Source organism: Mixophyes fleayi, chromosome 4 (assembly GCF_038048845.1).
Source record: "Mixophyes fleayi isolate aMixFle1 chromosome 4, aMixFle1.hap1, whole genome shotgun sequence".
Taxonomy (NCBI): domain Eukaryota; kingdom Metazoa; phylum Chordata; class Amphibia; order Anura; family Limnodynastidae; genus Mixophyes; species Mixophyes fleayi.
Window position 1 is genome coordinate 17,250,904 of NC_134405.1, and position 18,653 is coordinate 17,269,556.

The 18,653-nt window shown below is 37.6% G+C and overlaps 1 protein-coding gene across 1 annotated transcript; it reads right to left on the minus strand.

The window, feature by feature from the left end:
• Window positions 1-15,052: 15,052 nt before the first annotated feature.
• LOC142150506 (olfactory receptor 11L1-like) lies at window positions 15,053-15,997 on the minus strand. Its single transcript, XM_075205702.1, has one exon. It carries the CDS (start codon window positions 15,995-15,997, stop codon window positions 15,053-15,055), a length of 945 nt encoding a protein of 314 aa, XP_075061803.1.
• Window positions 15,998-18,653: the final 2,656 nt, after the last annotated feature.

The window sequence follows — 18,653 nt, forward strand, 5'->3', positions numbered from 1 at the left end:
TCTGAGGAAGAGGTCACTGACCACGGTTTGTTTCCTGCAAGAAAGGTAAAACTGTTTAAGTAATTTGTTATCTTTGAACATATTGTAAACTATGATATATTATCACCAAACATTACAACAGTTATCTTGGTACCTCTGGAAAGATGGCACATTTCTAAGCATATTTTACTCATATTATTTTTTAATTTGGAGTACGTTAATTACCAACAAAAACTAATGTTTGTTCATCCCATTATCAGTTTTCCTGCACTTGGGTATATCAAAAAATGGCCATTTTAGAAAACAAACATTTTCACTTACTCAATTGTGTTGTCGCCTACTTGGAACTACTGTAAGGTTACTTTTTGGGTATGGATATACATATTCTTCCATGCATTTATAAGTTACGAATTTGATTTATAAGTGAGACAATCCCAACTAGTAAACTCACAATTAGATCTTTACATTACATTAGAGGCTGACCTCTTCTACATCAAGGCTATACATATGTCTGTATACGGTCTACCCTGGTACAACATTAATGGTGTAGAATATAGAAATACATTTTTGTAATTTTTTTTTTACTTTCTACATACCATTGGCCCATTGAATGAGTTGGAACTTAGAAGCCTATATATGGAAGGATCAAAATTGATTTTGCGTCCAGTTCTGTTCTATTTGTCTTAAATAACATACTGGATTTTACCAATTTAAGCAGCACTGAAACTGCTTTCAACATAACTGAATGTAATTATATTAAATCCTCGGTGGAGTTCTGTGTAAATAGAATTTTTATTTACCCCAGTGGTACAACGTCACTTTCTGATAGTGGTAAACTAAGGTAAAAGCAACAGATTAGTGAAAACAAATAGGGAGCACATTCTCTGCAAAAAATGGAAATAATTAAATAATTTGTATTATAGTTACAATTAAAAAAAATATTTTTTACATTTTTTTTAAGAAAAACAGATCTGTCTGATTTGTACATTTACACTCTTCATCGACAATTGCTCCACTGACTAATTGATTTCTCTGGTACTAGTTTCTGTATTGATCCTCTGCACCAAACACATTATTAATACTATCCTAGCTACTTCAAACTGTGCTCTGTATTAAAACAGGGGATGTTAGTTCCACATAGAGCTATATATGTTAAGCAGACAAACTACCTGTCAAAGTAAAAGGTTCTTCTATAAAATATATATTTGTTTTGGGTATCAACACTTATGCAAATATAGTTTTTTTTATTTTCATTATTTCCTAAGAATTGAGCGTTTGTTTTTCACTTCAATGATGGTGATTGCAAAGTCAAATTAAAGGCGGAAAAATGGACTGACATGATTTATTTTTATTTTAGGGTTTATATCACGTGCACCTGCAATTTCAATAAGGCTGTGTAGACTTTTGTATCCACTGTATGTAGTAATGTGTAATATATGTGAAAGATGTTTGTAGCAGCAGCCAGGACTGGTAAGAAATCATAAAATAGTAAAAGTAATAGAAAATAGTAAAAGTAATAAAAAATAGTAAAAGTAAAGGGGTATGGTGATGGATTTCTTTTTGTCCATGAATCCCAAGATATAAAATTGTTACCAACTAACCTGATCCTTAAAAGTAGGCATTTACCTGTTATGGAGGGGTATTAGTTTATGTGCTGGTGGCACAATATGGGAGATGCCCACTTGATTTTATTAATTATATTCCCCGATTGATTATAAATTTATGTGCAAACATTTTAAATGAATTTTCTAGAGACTTATGGTGGAAAAAACAACATTTATTTTTGCATTAATTATTTTACCAAAAGCAGTATGTGTTCTTGAAATTAAAAAAATATGAATAAACAGTGGTCTTATCTACCAAGTTCTGTTGTGGTGAAGAGCAGGGCCATCTTAACAACATTATGGGCCCCTGGGCAAAGCAGTGCACTGGGGCTCCTACCTACACAACCACTCACAGGAATAAAAATGAAAATGATCGATAACATTTAGTTTATATTTATAGTTACCTGCAAAAAAAGTCAGTGTTTAAACATTAAAAAAAACATGCTGTACTACAGAGATTAATCCACATAATTTTTTTTACAACATCTTGCCAAATAAGAAAAAAATATCCAACAATGATAAAATGTGCAGAATAATCACCAAATCAGTAGAACTCTTACCTTGCTGCTGTATCCAGGGGAGGAGGTTTCGAAGAGCTACATATAGTCTGTTCACAGTACTTCACAATCGCTGTGGAGGGAACTGTTGAAGTGGGGATAAAAATGTCATAAATGGCCAACGTACCCTAACTGCCCCTTGCGTGCCTATCAGATCTCTCCATATGCCCTTTACATCCACATCACCTGCTTTTGTCCCCCTTCATGTTTCCCCAATTTCACACTCTGTGCCCTCCGTTATGCCCTTGTTTGTCCCCTTTCATCACGCCTCTTGTCTGCCCCTGTATCAGACAGTGTGTCCTCCATTATTCTTCTATTTGTCCCCCTTCACTTACCTTTCTACCACCTTCTTCTCTTATTTTTTCTTTACTGTTTTCTTTCTTCCTTGCTTGCTTGTCCGTCCCGTCGTGGCACCTCTGTGCTGCACTCCTCACTGAAAATGACATTCAGTGCGAGCGCAGCACAGAGAAGGGGAACAGGGAGAGAGCCGGATCACCACTGTGTGACCACTTTTAGGTTAGGGTTTTCTTTTTTTCTGGAGCCTACTTCAAAGCCCTGCCTATGGGGCCCCCTTTCCTGAGGGGCTCCCAGGTAGTTGTCCAGCATGTCCAATGGGAAAGACAGACCTGGTGAAGAGGGAAGGAGAAGAATGGGAGACTGCTTTGACACTTGTCAGCTGAAATCATCAGATCACATATAGAGAAGTTAGAAACAGCTCTAATATAGTCTTATTTTACCACAAGAGGGAAGACGAAAAATAATAAATCCCCTTGATATCAATTTGGGGAAACAGATTTAAAATGAAATGTGCAAATTTACGGTACCTTTAATTTAATGTTTTGGGAACATCAATATACTCTTTGGTTTACAAGCAGGAAAACTACCATTAAGGTAGATATAACAGCTATCAGTATGTATGTACAAAAATATACATAACCATAAAATAAGTATTCTCAACAGCAGGAAACAAAAATATTGATGAACGGTATTTTAGCTGATAAACCTAAGATTTTGGCCATAAATCCTGAGATCTTACAATGTGTTTACTCTAAGTCATAATGTCAACTCCAAATCTTCACAAAAATGATCAAAGCAAGCAGTAATGTTATGGCCTTTATATTACCATAGAGTGGCCATCTTAACAGGCAGAAATGCTATGTATTTTTCTTACAATATGTGTCATGCAGTTGAAGACATTTAATGGAATGGTAGCTTCTTCCTCTCAGAAGTCATGTCTGTGCCGTGACAGTACAAAATCCCAGCTCCTCTGTTGCTTTTATAGTGCTGAGAGTTCCCTGTGGATTTATATGTGAGGATAATTCCACGAGCTCACAGAGGAGCAATAACAAATCACCTGTGATTATTGTCAACATTTAAATAATATGTAGAGTTTCATTGTACTGGAATAAAAACAAGGGTAGTCAGACATATAGTGAATATATTGATTTCTGTATATATATATATATATATATATATATATATATATATATAATATATAAATGCTTAGTGGCGTCTGTCTGTCTGTGTGTGTGTGAAAAAAAAAAACAAGTTGCAGCGCCACCTGCTGGGCAGAGTTATACACTGACCTACTAAATTCTTAGTGTGTGTGGGAAAAAAAATTCAAAAAGGGCTGAAATTTGGTAGGGCTCAAACTCATTTTCGTGAGGTAATTTTACCTCATGAACACACATGTGTAGAGGCGTGCGTTAGTGTGTGTGTGTGTGTGTGTGTGTGTGTAGAAAAAACTATTTTCTCAGAAAGGGCTCATCCAATTGACCTGAAATTTGGTATACTGACATTATTTGACAAAAAAATTAGAATAGTCAAGTCAGTTAACTTCCATCATCCCCCCTTCCACCCGTGGGAGGGGTAGTAAAGGCTAAATTTACGAGTTGAGGGGTCAAACTCATTTTCGTGAGGTAATTTTACCTCATGAACACACATTAAAAAGGCCGCTTGCGTCGGGAACTAACGCTCTTCCCCTGAGCAGGCCTGGGCTAGGTCCAAATGTATGACAAGAACCTTTTTAAGACCTTAAGTAGCTTGATTTGACTAGAATGCATGAGTATCATGCACGGGTTAACTTGTATATATATATATATATATATATATATATATATTTAGGCTAATCACCGACCATGCTCCATTAATGTGGATGTCTGAGAACAAAGAAACTAATGGGAGAATAACTAGGTGGTTCTTGGCCCTCCAAAAAAAAAAGTTTTCTGTAGAACATAGACCAGGAAGCCAACTGGCCAATGCAGATGCTTTGTCCCGGATCTATTGTTTAAGAACTATAAGTGTTCCGCCCCACAGGTCGAAACAAGGGGGAGGGATATGTGACAGAAACTCTGGGCAAATGATAAATGACAGGTACATAAGTCCCAGGTTCCTGTCATTTGTAGGTTAAACAAACTAATCAAGAGATTCACCTGGGTGGTGCCTGTGATAAGGAAGCTGGGATTTGCAGCCAGGGTCTCAGACTTGGGAGAGGTGCAGGGCCGGATTAACGGAATGGAGGCCCCTTGGCTAAGGGGGCCCCCATTCCCCCGTGAGACCCCCCGTTAGCAGCCTGGCCCCCCTGTTAGCCGACCGACCCCCCCAAGTGCTTACCTTCTCCTGTCACTGCAGTCCTCCTTCCGCAGTGCGCTGTAAGCTGCTTACTGAGGAAATCTCGTGACACTCTTGCGAGATCTCCTCAGTAAGGAGATTACTGAGCACCGCAGAAGGAGGACTGCAGTGACAGAGGTCAGCATTGATCGGGCAGGGGTCGCCCCCTCCCCCGTCCTGTTCAATAATTATGCTGACCTCTATCAAGGGCCCCCTGGATGCCCGAGGTCCCTGGGCTGTAGCCCAGTTAGACCTCGGGTTAATCCGGCCCTGGAGAGGTGAGCTGCCTCCTGAGACACTCTGCTGCAGGGAGCAACAATATACATGTGGTTTGGTGTGTGTGTGGAACATGATGTCCTGCACATGAGAGAGGGCCTCCATAAATGTACCAGCTAGAAGCCAGACGGCTAGGATTTTATTTGTGTTTTGTTTCTGTTTACAAGCTGGTGAATAAACTGGCTGTGGCTGTTATCCTGAAAGTTCTAGACTTGTGTGTCTTACTGCTGCTGTTCCCCTGATTATACTACAATATATATTGTAGCAAAGAGGCCTATTTTTCACAGCTCTCCTGCATAAGGACAGGTGAGGTCCTGGGAAGTCTGCAAGGGAAAGCTGCATACAGAGTTATTTCCCACACAGTCTTTCCCATCTCACACAAACACACAGGTGTAATGAAGTAATTAGACCAAAGGAAGGAGACTTGTGTAATTAATCCTGAGTTGTTCATTTTATGTGGGTGACTGATGCTGAACTAGTTGGCCAGTCAGTAGAGAGCTGGACTGTGTATAGTTAGCATTAAGGTCACCAGGAGGTGTAAGCAAAAGGTATTGCTTGCTGGTGTCATCCTGACAAGAAGTATTGCCATTTATTGGGATGCAAACAATAAATATCTTTGATTTACAACAAGAAGTCCTTCGTGGTGCTAATATCTGCTGGGAGTTCTTGCAACAGAAGGTGACAAAAGTGTCACAAGAAGGGTGCGCTTTGTTACAATATATATATATATATATATATATATATATCCACATTCCACATTATATGGACAAAAGCATTTGGCCGCACCTATTAATTATTGAATTGAGGTGTTTCAATCAGACCAGTTGCCAGAGGTGTATAAAACCAAGCACCTAGTCATGCAGTCTCCGTTTGCAAACATTTATGATACAAGATGCTTTGTTCTGAAGAGCTCAGTAACTTCAAGCGTGGTACTGTGATAGGATGCCACCTTTGCCACGAAGCGGAAGGCCACGTAAAATTCGGTATCAACGATTGCTAAGGCGTGTGGTGTGTAAAAGTCGCCAACGATCTGCTAATTCCATAGCTGATGAGATCCATGCTTCCACTGACATTAGTCTAAGCACAAAAACTGTGTGGTTGGAGCTTAATGGAATGGGTTTCCATGGTCGAGCAGCTGCATGCAAGCCTCACATCACCAAGATCAATGCCAAGCGTCAAATGAAGTGTGTAAAGCACACCAACACTGGACTGTGGAGCAGTGGAAACGTGTACTTTAGAGTGACAAATCACGCTTCTCTGTTTGGCAGTCAGATGGGCGATTGTGGGTTTGGCAGATGCCAGGAGAACGTTATTTGCCTGACTGCATTTTGCCAACTATGAAGTTTGGTGGGAGAGAGATAATGGTGTGGGGCTGTTTTTTTCAGAGTTTGGGCTAGTCCTCTTATCGCCAGTGAAGGGCAATGTTAATTCTTCAGCATATCAAGTCATTTTGGACAATGCTATGCTTCCAACTTTGTTCAACAGTTTGGGAAAGGCCCTTTTCTATTCCAACATGCTCCAGTGCACAAAGCAAGGATTATAAAGACATGGATTGATGAGTTTGGTGTGGAAGAACTTGACTGGCCCGCACAAAGCCCTGACCTCAAGCCCATAGAACACCTATGGGATGAACTGTAATGGAGATTGCGTGCCAGGCCTTCTCGTCCAACATCAGTGCATGATCTCATAAATGCTCTACAGAATGAATGGGTACAAATTCCCACAGAAACACTCCAATATCTTGTGGAAAGCCTTCCAAGGTGAGTGGAGGCTGTTATTGCTGCAAAAGGGAGACCAACTCCGTATTAAAGTATATGTATTTGAATAAAATTTAATTACAGTCCCTGTTGGTGAAATGGTCAAGCGTCCAAATAATTTTGTCAATATAGTGTATAATAGCATCATAAATTAAAATGGCTGTTTCCTTCTCTGATTCTAAAGATGGAGCATATTTAGACTCATTTTATATGGCCCAGTGCCCCTCAACTGTGGGAGGTGCACCAGGTTAGTTAGAACTATCTCCACCCACCACTGAGCTGCAATGTCGGTGCCAGCCTGGTTATAGGTAAATAGTGCATTTGACAGTGGGTATTAATTACCATATGAAATAGATATATATGGCCAAAATATTTCAAATGTATGTAAATAATTTTTTAAATTAATGATCCTGGTCAAATGTCACAAGAATCAATAAAATTCATGTACAAATGATTAAATGTGAAAATACGTGTGTATTGGTAACTTTTCCCCACAAATATGGAGGAATACTTTAAAATTATAATGTAAAATGGTGATTCAGTAGGGATCTTGGGGCAGGGTCTTGTGAGCAGAAGCACCACAAGGCACACAGGTAATATCGCATAGTTCCAATGAACCCTGCAGGACTGTTTTGTTAGGGTGGGGCACAGCAGTGTTAGGCTGCCACCAAAGTGCCTCTCATCAGTAAATCAATGTCAATAACACCAGACAGGTTTTGATGAACTGGAAATACTCACTTTCTCCTGGGCTCCACAGCGGAGCTCAGTGCACGCTTGGGGGCTGACCAATATCCCAGGGCCTGAATTTAGCTTTGAAGTAGCATTATTCCTTGGGAAAAAAACATAAGCTATATCTGAGTATGAAATTAGATTCTCCAGCTCAGACTTGGAGGCTCAGGGTCTGAGAGGGTTGGTTGGATGTACATAGACCTGGAGGACAGACACCCCTGACACTAAGTAATTGTGACATGAATGTAAAGTGACCAGGCAAACTTGTACCAGCTTCCAACTGTTGGGCTGAACTCTTTACCCGGGATTTCATCAAAAAGATATCCCAATAGAAGAAAAATGGATTTTTAATTTAAAAATTCTGTCACCTTCTGGTCTTAATCTAGAATTTGATCTTAATAATTTTATAGACTTTTATTTTGGAATTATTACTCACAGAAAGAACCACTCTACAACCTACTCAGAACTAAGTATTTTTGGTCTGGACTACATGTGAAAAAAGACATCAGCCTACTTTACATGTACTGGAAGTCAGATCTGTGGGACCTCTAAAAGTCTATACACTACATTTTTGTAGTACTTTACAAGGAATGCCTCTCGTTCAGGACTAAACTCTGCTTAGCCTATATCCTTGTGTCTCAGTCACCAGGTTATGCTTATTGTGTATTTAATTACTGTCTCTAGACTAGGCATATATCCACCAGTCTGGACATTTTTTATCTATTAAATCTGTATTTTAGTTCACTCTGAATATGCTCTGATACATGTGCACTTTTTGTCTATACACATCTTCTATTTCATTTAAACCTGCTATTTTAAGGATACATCCATACACCATTACTGTTTGTACCCCTGCTGCACCTCATCGCGCCAGGGACAACCTTTTACCTCTGTCCTCATTGGCTGGTGCCATACTGACTCCTCCAGTTGATACTACCTCATTCATTAGCAGTGTAGGTAGAAAATCAAAATTTTGTCCATCTATTAGCATTTGCCTTTTCCAATGGACTTTGCAGGAAGGAAGATACCTATTTGTCTATCAGTCAATTATGTACAGTATAATGTTCAGTATAATGTTTTTGTCTAACTACAGTGAAATAATGATCAGTGTGTATGCAGTTGAGTAATGTGTATTTTTATTTTATAAACAACACTATCATACAAGCTTTTATAAAAAATATATACTGTACTTTGTCAAATTAGATATGTTATCTGTGTTTCACAATGTGCCTTTAATATCCAAGACCCCTCACTTCCTGTCTTTACCAGCTGCCCAAATACTGGACAGGTTAATGAAAGGCTCCAACAGGGGGGAATTCCTTTCTGGTATTAGTATCTCCAATCCCTCCTCATAACCTCTAAGGCCTTCTCCCAACTGAGATGGGAGATGGACCACAATATCTCCCTCTCCCCCCAACAGTGGGATATTATATACATTACATTCCACTGTATGTCAAAGGGCATTAATCAAACTGAGATGTCTGATAAACCAGTAAACAAGCTCTACCTCTCTCCACCCAAGATCCACGTAATTTGGGCCTCCCAAACGAAATCTTGCTGGCGTCAATGCTCTCAAACAGCATATATATTGCATGCCCAGTAATACAACCACTCTGGAAAGAGGTATTTGTCTTTATATCCATCGTTTTGGGAAGACCTGTAGGTATGGATTCGGTTGTGGAGTTGCTAAACCTTTATCCCACCTCTGTTTCTAAACAAGACCGATACCTACTAGGTCATATCCTGATCACGACAAGAGCAGCTATAGCCCAAAATTGGAAGGCTGCTGTCCCTCCAAACTCATCCAATAACAAGATGGAAGTGTCTGAAGAAGACAATTCAACTATTGGGTCAAAGTCACAGTAGTAATAGTCAATGTAATTGAGACCACAAAAGTGCAACTATAATTAATTCACTTGAAATGAAGACCAAGTACCAAGACCTGACAATGATTTTCAGGCAGATGTGGGGCACCATTATTGAATTGTAGCGTTTGGAATTGCAAATGGCCAAATATCGATTAAAAGACATTATAACAATGATAAAACATTGCACTGATCCAAAAATTGAAAACAGGTACAACTTGATGAAGCATCTAGTGGCAGATACTTATTTTTCATCACTTAATATGATGGTATAATGATGGTGGTTATTAGGACATCAGCTACTGCTAGATGTTTAAGGAAGATGAACATTGGAATTTTGAGATGATCACTTGTCGACACCAAAACAATAAGGACAAGGTTTCCATTTAGTACCACAATGTAGGAGAAGAGGAAGGCGGTAAAAAGTAGAATTTTGTATTTATATAGACCTTGAAATCTAAGAAGTAAAAACACTGTGACTTCAGACTGATTGTCACAGAGAGGGGTTCATGGTGTTTGAGGGTCTACACTTAAAAATGTATTAAAGCTATTAAGCTGAAATTTGGCATGCAAATGGAGAACTGTCCACAGAATAGAAAATGACAAATTAGGAATAATCTAAACTTCAAAATCTCGCCATTTTTTCCACTTCCTGTTTTGCAAAAGTCGCTGTTTTTCTGGGTTTTTGGGGGAAAGTAACTCCGTGTACAGGGCATGTAAAAACATGCGGTCAGTTTTGTTAGAAAGCTATTAGGGCTGAGGAGTGCCTCTGAGGTTTCACAAGTTTGACAAAGTTACAGTTTTTTTTACAATTTGTTAAAATATGCCCCATTTTAAAGATAGGGGATTTCATAACGCTGCGCATGTCAGATAGGGGTTTGTGCTGGGTGTACACAGAGTGGATCCACAAGTCTTCTTTCTTGATTGAAGAAAAATGCAAAAAAGAGTAGGACCGCCACAAACACTTCTACTAGGTAGAATCTCCAATGCGCAATGAGCATAGCTCATTGCGGTAGTTCTATGGGTTTCTCACGACAGCGTGGGAAAATCCCCTAATACTATAAATAGACCTAGCGCAATGAGCTAAAGTCATTGCGTATCGGAGCTTCTACCTGGTAGAAGCTGTTTGCGGGGTTCCTGCTCTTTTTTTTTTCTTCAATCAAGAAAGAAGAATCATGGATCTTACAAATATGGGGCCTTCCTGGCTGAAGATAAGAAGACTTCAAGCAACAAGGTGGCCCCTCTAGCCAAGAAGATCAGAAGACTTGCACCCAAATGGAATAGAAGACATTACAAGCAGGGACTTTTGAATACAAATACTTTTGGGACATTACAAGCAGGGACTTTGGATCTAAAAATTATTTTTGGACTTTGCAAGCCGAACTTTGGAAATTACATATTTATTTTGGACTTTATCAAGCTGTGAAGCTGTTGCTAAAAGCTCCATTTGTTCACAACTTAAAGAAAACTCATACAAACTCCTATTCAGATGGTACCTGGTACCCACAAGAATTGGAGCCATCTACCCTAATGCTTCTACCTCATGCTGAGGAGGATGTGGAGGGGAAGGATCCCTGGCCCCACATATGGTGGACTTGCCCCAAAATAGCACATTTTTGGAAAAAATTACTCACATCCGACTCCATGACAATATTTTGTATTACCTTCTCTCACGTACAGTCCCTGATACTCCGAAACACACACAAAAGTTAATTGGACACATTCTTATAATAGCGAGGTGCCTAAATGCCCTTAATTGAAAGAAGACAGACCCACCGACTATTCAAACACTCATTCCGACAATCTGGCAAACACATAAAATGGAACATATCACCAGTATTATTCATAATAACTAGTTCTCCTCCACCTGGTACGCCTGAACCTCCTATTTCACAACAGATCTACAGATTAAACCACACACCTAACTCACTCATACACTTTTCTGTTTCCATCCCCCTACTATCCCCTACTAACAGCCCCATGTCCTCCTCCCTCCTCTCTCATTTCCTTTAATTACCTTTAATTATCTATTTTTACTCCTCACCTCTTAGGACCTTCACCCAAAGGAACTAATTTCTTCTCTTTACTATATTGTTTATGATTTATATATAGTGAATAATGCTTAAAGGATTTTTACATTCAAATATATTAATTATCAGATTACCATTGGTCCCGATTGAACTCTGTACACCGCTTCCTTCCCTTTTATTTTTTGTATCCCTAAAACAAACTCAATAGACAAATTTTCTAAACAAAAGTAGGCATTTACCAGTTATGAAGGGGCACTAGATTATGTGCTGATGGCACAATATGGTGGATGCCCACTTGATTTTTTTAATTATATTAGCCGATTCATAAAAAAATGATGTGCAAATATTTTAAATTATTTTTCTACAGTCTTATGGTTGAAAAAAACATCATTTAATTTTGCATTAAGTGTTAACTATTGTGCCAAAAGCAGTATGTATTCTTGAAACTAAAAAAGATTAAATAAATAGTGGTCTTATTTACTAAGTTCTGTTGTGAGGAAGAGATGAGGAGAAGAATGGGAGACTTTTGTAAGATGAAATCATCAGATCTCATAGAGAGAACTTAGAAACAGCTCTAATATAGTCTTATTTTACCACCAGAGGGAAGAAGAAAAATACTAAGATATTGTAAATCCTCTTAATGTCAATCTGAGGGAAATATAATTTTTGCAAATTTACCTTTAATTTAATATTTCAGGAACATTAATTTACTCATTGATTTACAAGCATGAACACCACCAACATGGTGGATGTAATAGCTACCAGTAATTATTTATAACCATAAAATAAGCATCCTCAACAACATGAACCAAAACATTGAGGAAAGGGAAAGGAGCTAATAAATCTGAGATTTTGGCCATATATCCTGAGACCTTTAAATTCTAAATCTTCATTACTCTTTGGGAAATTGTCACAACAAGCAGTGATGTTGTGAATGGCATATAATGAATGGAGAAAATTATGTAGCTCACATTAAGCGCAATACCTGTTTTAGAAGATGTAGGGAGGGTGTTCGACTAAATTTCCAAGGGGTATCTGCACTAAAACATTCCAGAAGCAGTCTCCCATATACCCAATTTATGGCCTTTATACTACAATAGAGTGTCCATAATAACAGGCAGAAATGCTGTGATATTTTCTTACAATATAATGTCATGCAGTTGAAAACATCTAATGGAATGGCAGCTTCCTCTCAGCAGTCATCTCTGTGTTGTGGCTTCTAATTCTGATAGTGCAAATTTCTAGCTCCTGTGATGCTTTTATAGAGATATACAGTAATTAGACTGATTTTTATTTTTGGAATTTAATCAATATGTGATGACTACGTATATATATATATATCATCATCATCATCACTATTAATTTATATAGCGCCAGTAATTCCGCAGCACTGTACAGAGAACTCACTCGCATCAGTCCCTGCCCCATTGGGGCTTACAGTCTAAATTGCCTAACATACACACACAGACAGACAGAATAGGGTCAATTTTATAGCAGCCAATTAACCTATCAGTATGTTTTTGGAGTGTGGGAGGAAACCAGAGCACCTGGAGGAAACCAGGTGGAATTGTAAAGACATGTTTTTGGAAATCAAATCTGCATCAATGTTAGTATTATACATATTTACATGTGTGGGAAGGGCAACTATTGGCCTATCTGAACTGTCTGCATTAAATATTTCTTACACTTCACTAACAGAACATATAAATATTTTATTTATATACAAGGGTCTTGGGGAGCACCTCCGCCGCAAGTCTCAGGCAGTCCCCTTTATCCTGGGGTTGGGCGAAGCTTCTTCCTGTGAAATGATTCTTCAGCCTTCCCTCCCCATATGAGTCCCCTGGTTTGATTCAGAAAGGCAGCATTATGGCACAGAGCATATAAGTAAAACAAGGTTAGAAAAGCCTTACTCTTGGCTACAGATGAATGCTCTGGCCATCAAAAGATGTATTGTGTGGTAGTCTTTGAAGTTTTGTAGCATGAGTGCTGGCCATCGTCGTCTATTTACTTTTATAAATGTCTAACTCGTTCATTCATACCACTGACAACATAATAACATCTGTCTGTTACTGTAGCTTTACTGTCTATAATGACTACACTGTAACATTCAAAATGTATTGTGTGCATAGTATTTGATGTTTTTAAGTATGGATGTAATTCCCTGGCGCTCCACCACTGAATGACATAAAACAAAGTCTCCACTAATGTAGTGATGACAAACTTTATAGTACGGTTTTAAAATTCGATGTTTTTAAGTATGTGTGCAGGCCCCCTTCATCTATCAGCATTATCATTTATTAATATAGAAGCAAGGTAAGGAAGGCCTTGCTCTTGGCTACTGTTAAATGCTCTGGAAATGTATTGTATGTGTATTCTTGAAGTTTTCTTGTATGGGTGCAGGGGCCACCTTTGTCTATAAGCATCATTATTTTATCATAAAGCAACAGCAAATTTTGTAGCTTTTTACAATTGGGTATCTACTTGTCTAAATATCTGCTGATTCTTCTATCCAACTAGTGACATCTGATTGTTGCTGCCTCTTCACTCTCCATGATGCATGCTGTGTAATGTTCCAAATTTTTGTTGTTTAATTTATCTAACGGGCTTTCTTCAGTTGGTGACATGGCAGATGACATTTTTTTGGCAGTTGCTGAATGTCAAAAATGCCCAGAAAAAACTCTCACATGCAAACGCCCTTTATTAAATATATATTATTGACCCTTTCAAAACTGACAAGTATTGAAAAATAGAAAAGATTAGAATATAATCTAAAAATAAAATAAAAAGTGTTTTTGGCGTGAGCAGCTACATTGACCCTCACATGCAAACATCCTTTTTTTCAAATATAGATGTCACTGATTAAGCCTTTCAAAATTGACAAGTATTAAAAAAACAAACCGATTAGAATGTGTGTAGTTTTTTGGCTTGTTCAGCTGCTGCTAAACCTCACATGCAAACACCCCATTTCCATCAAAATTATTTCAGATGTCACTGCTACACACTAGATAACTTTTACTAGAAAAACATAACATTTTAAAAGCAATAAATCTATTTGTTTTTCGGAATTCTGCTGCTAATAGTTATACAGAAAAAGCACACGGTTTCCCTCCATGAAAAATATATTACTTAGTTCAGTCTATATACTAGTAGTATTAAATATGCTTTAATAGCAAATAGTAGCCACTAGTCCACCTACTCTAAACCCTCTGAAAGATAGAAATGAAAAACAAATGATCAGCAAACTATTTAAGATGACTAATCTCTACAGAACAGCTTTACAATAATCACATGATTGTATTGCTTTCTATGTCCCTCATTCACCCTGAATGCTATTTACAGAGCAGAGCACTGCAGCTAACCTACTCCCTACACAATGAGTGTTCTAAAATTATACTTGAGAAAACAAGGGAGGGCTAAATATATATTGCGAGTGTTGCAAAAAATTATGTTTTGCCTCGTTTTGAGACCAGATATTGGTGCGTGAGTCTTGGCTCGGTTTCACACAAATCCCCAACTTTGGATCTTGTTGGATTTTACCATATTCAAAGCAATCATCTCCAAGTATTTATGATCACAACTGTCCTTAAAAGAATGTGTAGACTTGTAGTATTAGAGCCATATGTTCTTGCTGTCTGAATGTCTTATTTATTTTGTCTTCAAATGTATTTGAATATTTGCAATACTTTTTTTAAGAGATTGTTTGATCTCATAGTTCCTGAGGCTGTAGATAATGGGATTCATCATAGGAGTCACCACAATGTATAATAGAGACCGAAACTTGTTTGTGTTAAATGAGCTCTCCTCAGATGGTGCCATGTAAACTGTGATCAGGGTTCCATAATATGCACATACAGTGGCAAGGTGGGAGCTGCATGTGGAGAAGGCTTTTTTTCTTCCACTGTTGGATGAAATGTTCAGTACGGTGAAGAAAATGATGATGTAGGTTATGAGAATTAAGAAAAAAGGAATGAAGACCACTAAAATAGATACGACAAAATCAACCAATAACAAGATGGAAGTGTCTGAAGAAGACAATTCTACTATTGGGCTAAAGTCACAGAAGAAATGGTCAATGTAATTGAGACCACAAAACTGCAACTGGCAAACCATAATTATTTCACTTGACAAAATGAAGATGAATAACCAAGACCCAACAATCATCTTGAGGCAGACGTGGGGCACCATTATTGAATTGTAACGCATCGGATTGCAAATGGCCAAATATCGATCATAAGACATTATAACAATAAGAAAACATTGCACAAATCCAAAAATGAAAAACAGGTACAGCTGAATCATGCAGCTAGTGACAGATACTTCTTTTACATCCCTTAATATGATATCTAACATCATTGGTATTATGGTGGTGGTTATTAGGACATCGGCTACTGCTAGATGTTTAAGAAAGATGAACATTGGAATTTTGAGATGATCACTTGTCGACACTAAAACAATAAGGACAAGGTTTCCATTTAGTACCACAATGTAGGACAAGAGGAAGACGATGAAGAGTACAATTTTGTATTTATATAGACCTTGAAATCCAAGAAGTAAAAACACTGTGACTTCAGTCTGATTGTCCTCACACATTCTGAGGAAGAGGTCACTGTCCACGTATTAATTCCTAGAAGAAAGTTAACAGTCTTTGGTAATTTGTTATCTTTGAACATATTGCAAACTGTGATAAATTATCACCAAACATTACAGCAGTTATCTTGGGTACCTCTGGAAAGATGGCACATTTCTAAGCATGTTTAACTATTCACAATTTGTCTAAATTGATACCTACTTTTAAACTAGTTGCCTTTATCATTCAGATCATCAAGTGAATCTTTGTTTAAAGCCCCATATATTTCTACCATTCTAGAATTATGTAATGGAATTCTAGAGTTATGTTATGATGATATAAAAGTTATTGGATAGGACATACTATTATGGACAAAAACCTGTCATGGAAAAGTTACCCACCTAATATTCCATTCACCAACCACACCATGCTCCACTTCTATATCCCCTACATATGCCTCTTTAACAGTTTGCTAAAAAGTGCATCCTACATACAGTAATTTCTTGAATCCACCAAGTTGTGAATCCCTCACCATCCCATATTACCTACCTACAATGTTTAAATCAGAAATATACCAGCTCTTCAACCCTTCCCAACTTCCCTCCAGTGCCCACTAGTCTCACCACACAATACCTTCATTTAACTTTCTCCAACCTCCCTGATACTGTGTTGGGTGCACTCATTTCCAACGATTTCCTCCAGTATATTTCAATAAGATCTCCCTCTCTCCAGACTCCATACCCCACCACTGTTCATATCAGCAGCAGATGAACTATGCTCAGCACACAAACATCAAAGCTGGCACGTAATTAAATTAATGGCTTACCAAAATCCTAATACGCAGGTGTCTTCTCTCAGTACTATACTTTCTCTCGTCCCAGTTTTCTAAGGTTTTTGCAATGTCTCAAAATAGTCTGTTCGCTGTGTGGTATGGAATCTGTACATTGGGAAATGGAGTATAATTGCATTAAATTTGTTTATGTAGTATGACAAATGGGCTTTGTTTTGTGCTTAAGGTTTATGCAGTGTATCAAATAATGTGCATGAAGTTTCAAGAGATCTGTGCAAATTAGGCTGACGATTTTGGAAGTGTTGTGTGCAATGGGCTAATGTGGAATTTAACTACATAGAGCTCTGTACATTTGTGTAATATTTCCTAGTAATACGCATAATATTATTAGTCCACATCCAAATATAACAGCCAAACATTAACATTAATATATATATATTTTTATATATATATATATATATATATATATATATATATATATACATATACAAGTTAACCCGTGCATGATACTCATGCATTCTAGTCAAATCAAGCTACTTAAGGTGTTAAAAAGGTTCTTGTCATGCATTTGGGGCTAGGTCAGGCCTCCTCAGGAGAAGAGCGTTACTTCCCGACGTAAGCGCCTTTTTTTAACGTGGTTTTGTCCACATGTCACCACCTCATCATTCTTCTCCATCACCTCATCCTTCATCTTCATTGCCACATCCTTAATCTCCATCGTCTAACTGTTCTAAAACCTCTCGATACACAACGTTTCTGCTAAACACCTTATCGCTGTTCTCAATCTGTCTTCCTTGAAGGGCAGTATTCATAACCTGCACTTTCACATCACTGCTTCTCAGTACTCGTGAAAATGTGACATAAAATTGTCCATGACCAAACACAGGCTCTGGTAAATAAATACCCACATGGTCAAGAGTTTGAGCCCTCAACTGGTAAATTTAACCTTTACTACCCCTCCCATGGGGGGAAGGGGGGATGATGGAAGTTAACTGACTACACTATTATCATTTTTTTGTCAAATAATGTCAGTATACCAAATTTCAGGTCAATTAGATGAGCCCTTTCTGAGAAAATAGTTTTTTCCACACACACACACACTAACACACGCCGCTAGGCTTTTCTATATTATATATATATATATATATATATATATATATATTTATATATATATATATATATATTAAACAAACAATAGCTTTTTTAGGTATATTATTAAATGGGCAATTTATATAAAAAAGTATTTTTAATGACACAATGACACACTAGAGGTGTAGACTACTTTGAACTGATGTAAGTTTACTTTTTGAATTATGTATTTATATCTATTTCCATGGATGAATAAATTACCATGTAGATTTACAAGTTAGACTAAGCCGACTCCTAATAAATTCACAATTAAATCATTATATTACATCAGATGCTGACCTTCTCTACATCAACACTATATATTTGTTTGTGTAGGATCCACCCTTGTATAACATCAATGGTACAGAGAACAGAAGTACAGATTTTTATCATTATTTTTTTCTACTTTCCAAATACCATTGGCAATTAGTATGAGTTGTTCTTAAGAAACCACTTACGAAGGAAGAAAATTGATATTGTTGTCAGTTCTGTTTTATTCACCTTAAACTACATACTGACTTTTACAAATTTAAAACTATTTTTACCTATTCCAGATCATCACAAAAATGGCAATTTCACCTTAGAAAAGTCACAACAAGCAGTAATGTTATGAATGACATATTATGGATGGAAAAATAAATCACAATTCCTGTTTTAGGACATGTAAGTGGGGTGTTTGCCCTAACCTCCAAGGGGCCCTCGGCACCAAAATAGTTCCAAAAACAAACTGCCATAATCCCAATTTATTGTCTTCAGATTAC

What these genes read in the sequence shown, in the direction of transcription:
- LOC142150506 (XM_075205702.1), bottom strand. Translation starts at nt 15,997, where the DNA reads ATGTGTGAGGACAATCAGACTGAAGTCACAGTGTTTTTACTTCTTGGA.